The 3,668-nt window shown below is 58.4% G+C and overlaps 1 protein-coding gene across 1 annotated transcript in view; it reads right to left on the reverse strand.

Moving 5' to 3' along the window:
- STIM1 (stromal interaction molecule 1) overlaps positions 1-3,668 on the reverse strand; it is a 70,947-nt gene that overhangs the window by 20,462 nt on the left and 46,817 nt on the right. Inside the window, exon 7 of the mRNA XM_057381606.1 lies at positions 168-335. Coding sequence (XP_057237589.1) covers positions 168-335 — 168 coding nt within the window. The remainder of the gene's footprint in view (positions 1-167; positions 336-3,668) is intronic.

The following is a 3,668-nucleotide window of genomic DNA, read 5'->3' on the forward strand; positions in this document are numbered from 1 at the left end:
AGGGGTGGCACTGGATGGGCTTTGAGGTCCATCCCAACCCAAACCAACCTTGGATTTCATGAAACAAGAAAGATGCAGAGAAACCAACTCTCGAGGCTTCACTCCCCAAACCTTCCCCGAGGACCTCAAGGAGGCTCCCCACAGACACAGGACACTCAAACTCTCACCCCTTCCTTGGCCACCAGCAGCTGCTTCTCGGCGTTCTGCTTCTTGATGTTGTAGTACTGCACCTCCACCTCGTGGGTCAGCTGCAGCCACTTCTGCAGCGCCTCGGGGGCAGCCCAGCTGCAGTGGGACTCCAGCTCCTTCTCCGCGTTYTTCAGCGCCATCCGCACCTGGGGAGAAGCGCCGGCACACGTGGAGTGGCCGTGGGGAGGGACACAGCCCTCCCGAGCTCATCCCCACCTCTGCTGCCAACCCCGCTCCCCAGGTGCCAGGAAAGAGGGAAAACGTCCCCAAGAAGCTTCATCTTAGTCATGGCAGCAGGAAAAGTSCTCTGGAGGAGCGGTGGCATCCTAGGGACTGTGAGAGAAGAGCCACCCACACACCAGGCTGATGCTCTGAGCACCAGAACCACCCACGGACGATTCCTGCCACCCTACAATGGAGCTCCTTCCTCAGGAATCCACAGGCAGCCCCATGTGTGCTCCTTCTCGACCCCTCCCTGTCAGTCCCTCTGCAGAACTCCCTCTGGAGCCGATGGCACCATGCACAAGGCTGCTGAACGGGAATGGGCTTCCGGTGAGGATGCTCAGGGGGTTTAGTGCAGCCTCCAGAAACCCCTGCAGAGCTTCCTGCCGGTATGTAAATCCCGCAGACCCTCCTGCGCAGGCAGAATCCCTGACAGGACCGTGCAGGCGATCCCCGTCTGAGCCGAGCCCAGGGAGCTCGTCAGAGACGGCTTCCACAACGCAGCAAGTGAGAAAAATATTTAGACACAAAACATGTGCTGCTGGTCAGGAAAAGAAACAGCTTGGCTGGATCAGCCACTCCTGGGGTCTCTCCTTCCACCCCAGCCAGGCTCCTCCACACCCTGACATCCCACGGAGACACAGGATTAGCAGGGAGTGGGTGAGAAGCCAGCTGAGGACACTGCAGCCTCACAGAGAAGCCTTCAGTGGTGGAGACCATCCAGAATGAACTCCTCCCTCCCAGCACAGAGGCTCTAACAGCCCAGGAGGCCAGCCTGGAGCAGGGAAGGATGGCAAGTGCAATCCCAGGACAGCACTCTGCAGAGATGGGACTCCTGTGCCCCCACACCCGAGGCTCGGCGGGTGGGGTGGTTTCACACTGCACAACAGCTTTGGCTCCCACCCACAGCAGCTGGCACAGCTCCCCCTGCCCAGCACAGCCCAGCCTACGGGCGCAGCCCTTCCTCCCAGCCGTGGGCGGATCAAGAGAAGTGTTTCTGTCAGGGGCCGCTCACACTCGCAGCTGGTCCCTGCTGTGCTCCTGAACTCGGTCGCACCGAGCCCAGCCCAGGGCGGGTGGAGGGAGCCAAGAGTCCCGGGATACAGCAGACACTCTGAAATTCCTTATTTTATCCAGAAGGATTGTCCATCAAGGAACAGCCCCGAGGCACTACACAAACACTTCTACCACTTCTGTGTGATTTAGGGCTGTTCAGTATAAAATTGCCTAAATCAGTCCCTGAGTGCCAGAGCCCCACACCCAGGTTTGTCCTGGCTTTTCCTGCAGGACATCAGCGGCATCAGGTGCTGCTCCCACCTCAGCAGAACTCTGACCACCACCCACAAGATCTGGGATCTGGGAATACGGAGAGAAAGAGGGCAGGAAATCTGTCACTGGGTGTTCGGGGTAGAGGAGTGCTCACAACACTTACAGGAACAATGTTTTTAGGGAATGGTGGGAAAGGGAAGTGGTGTACAACAGGCAGGGACCAGTGGCTAAAATGAGTCCACAACCCAAACCCTCCCTGGTCTGCAGCGAATCGGCGCAAACAGGAGTTATTTTGTGAGTCTCCATTTTCCTGGGAAGATTTCTAAGACCCCATTTGTATCACTAAGAGCAACAATTTAGAAGGAAATTTATAAAAAGTTACATTTTGCCTGGGTGAGACCCCCCAGAGCACTGGGTCCAGCCCTGGATCCAGCACCAGGAGCWCCCGGAGCCAGGCCAGGACCCACCGAGCTGCTCCAAGAGCTGGAGCCAGCCTGGGAGAGCTGGGGGTGCTCCCCTGGGGAAGGGAAGGATCCAGGGAGAGCTCGGAGCCCCTGCCAGGGCCGGAAGGGGCTCCAGGAAGCTGGAGAGGGACTGGGGACAAGGGCTGGAGGGACAGGAGCCAGGGAATGGCTTCCCAGTGCCAGAGGGCAGGGCCAGATGGGGTATTGGGCAGGAATTGTTCCCTGGGAGGGTGAGCAGGCCCTGGCACAGGGTGCCCAGAGAAGCTGTGGCTGGCCCTGGATCCCTTTGAGTGTCCAAGGCCAGGCTGGACATTGGGGCTGGGAGCAGCCTGGGACAGTGGGAGGTGTCCCTGCCATGGCAGGGATGGCACTGGATGATGTTTAAGGTCTCCAACCCAAACCAGTCTGGTATTCCATTCCACAATTCTCTCAGTGTTCTCTGGGTCCATGGGCCCACTGGGGTTGTGGCCTGGGGAAGGTGACCCAGTGAGGAGAGAGGGATGGATGAACATTCCAGAACCAGGACACTTCTCCATTGCACACATCCAACTCCAGCAGGAGCTTCCAAACCCTCCAGGGTGGCTTAGTGACAAGAATCAACTGGTGCAGAAGGAGGTCTTGGTTAATATTCCCTGGAGCAGGGAACATGTTGAACTGGGAGGAATTGTGGGGTCAGAGGGGGTGACTGGTTAATGTCACGAGTGTCCTCGAGCTGCTGGGACAGTGCTGGGGTTACGGTCACACAGTGCTCAGGTGGGACACTCCAGTACTCACCTCCCGACGGACTGAGGAACCACAGAGGTGACGCCAGCTCCGGCTTCCCGGGCTCCTTAGGAACGGGAATGCAGGGGGAAGCGGAAGGAATGAGAGCTGGGCTGCTCTRGAGCCGGGAGCCAGGCGGGCACGAGGGCCGGGGGCACCTGAGGCCACCCACCCCTGTTTGGTGGCCCAAAGCACACTGACCCAATGTGTGATTGTGTCAGGATGGACATCCCGGGGCATGTCCCGAAGGGGAGCTCAGAGAGCTCGTGAGAGGCTGGACAGCCACATGGGAGAGACGAGGGAGGCTGGGTAAGAGAGCAAACTGAGATCTCGGGGCTGTTGCTGCTCCAGGCACGAGGGGAATCTGCTGTTTGCACCCCTGCACTGCCCCAGGGCCCCCAGCACGCTGGGTCCTGCCCTGCTGGGAAACCCTGGATTCCTCCCTTGTTTGCCTCCCCATGCTCCACGGTGGCCAAAAGCACTGGACACAGTTGGGAGGATGCACCCATGGCCTTGGAATATCCAAGGAACATGCTTGGCTTGTGCAGTTCTGGCTCCCAGCTTCAGTTTAAACTGATCTGTAACTTAAGGAGTCARGGGAGAATTGTCCCTCAGGTGAGATAGGAAGCAGCTACTGAATTTATGGGTTTGGGGAGGTTTCTTGAAGGTTTGGGGAGGTTCACATTGGACACTGGGAAAATTTCCTTATGGAAAGGGTTGTCCAGCCCTGGTGCAGGCTGCCTAGGGCAGTGGTGGAGTCAC

Source organism: Malurus melanocephalus, unplaced genomic scaffold (genome assembly GCF_030028575.1).
Source record: "Malurus melanocephalus ecotype Western Australia unplaced genomic scaffold, MMel_1.1 scaffold_518, whole genome shotgun sequence".
In the NCBI taxonomy this organism is placed as follows: Eukaryota; Metazoa; Chordata; class Aves; order Passeriformes; family Maluridae; genus Malurus; species Malurus melanocephalus.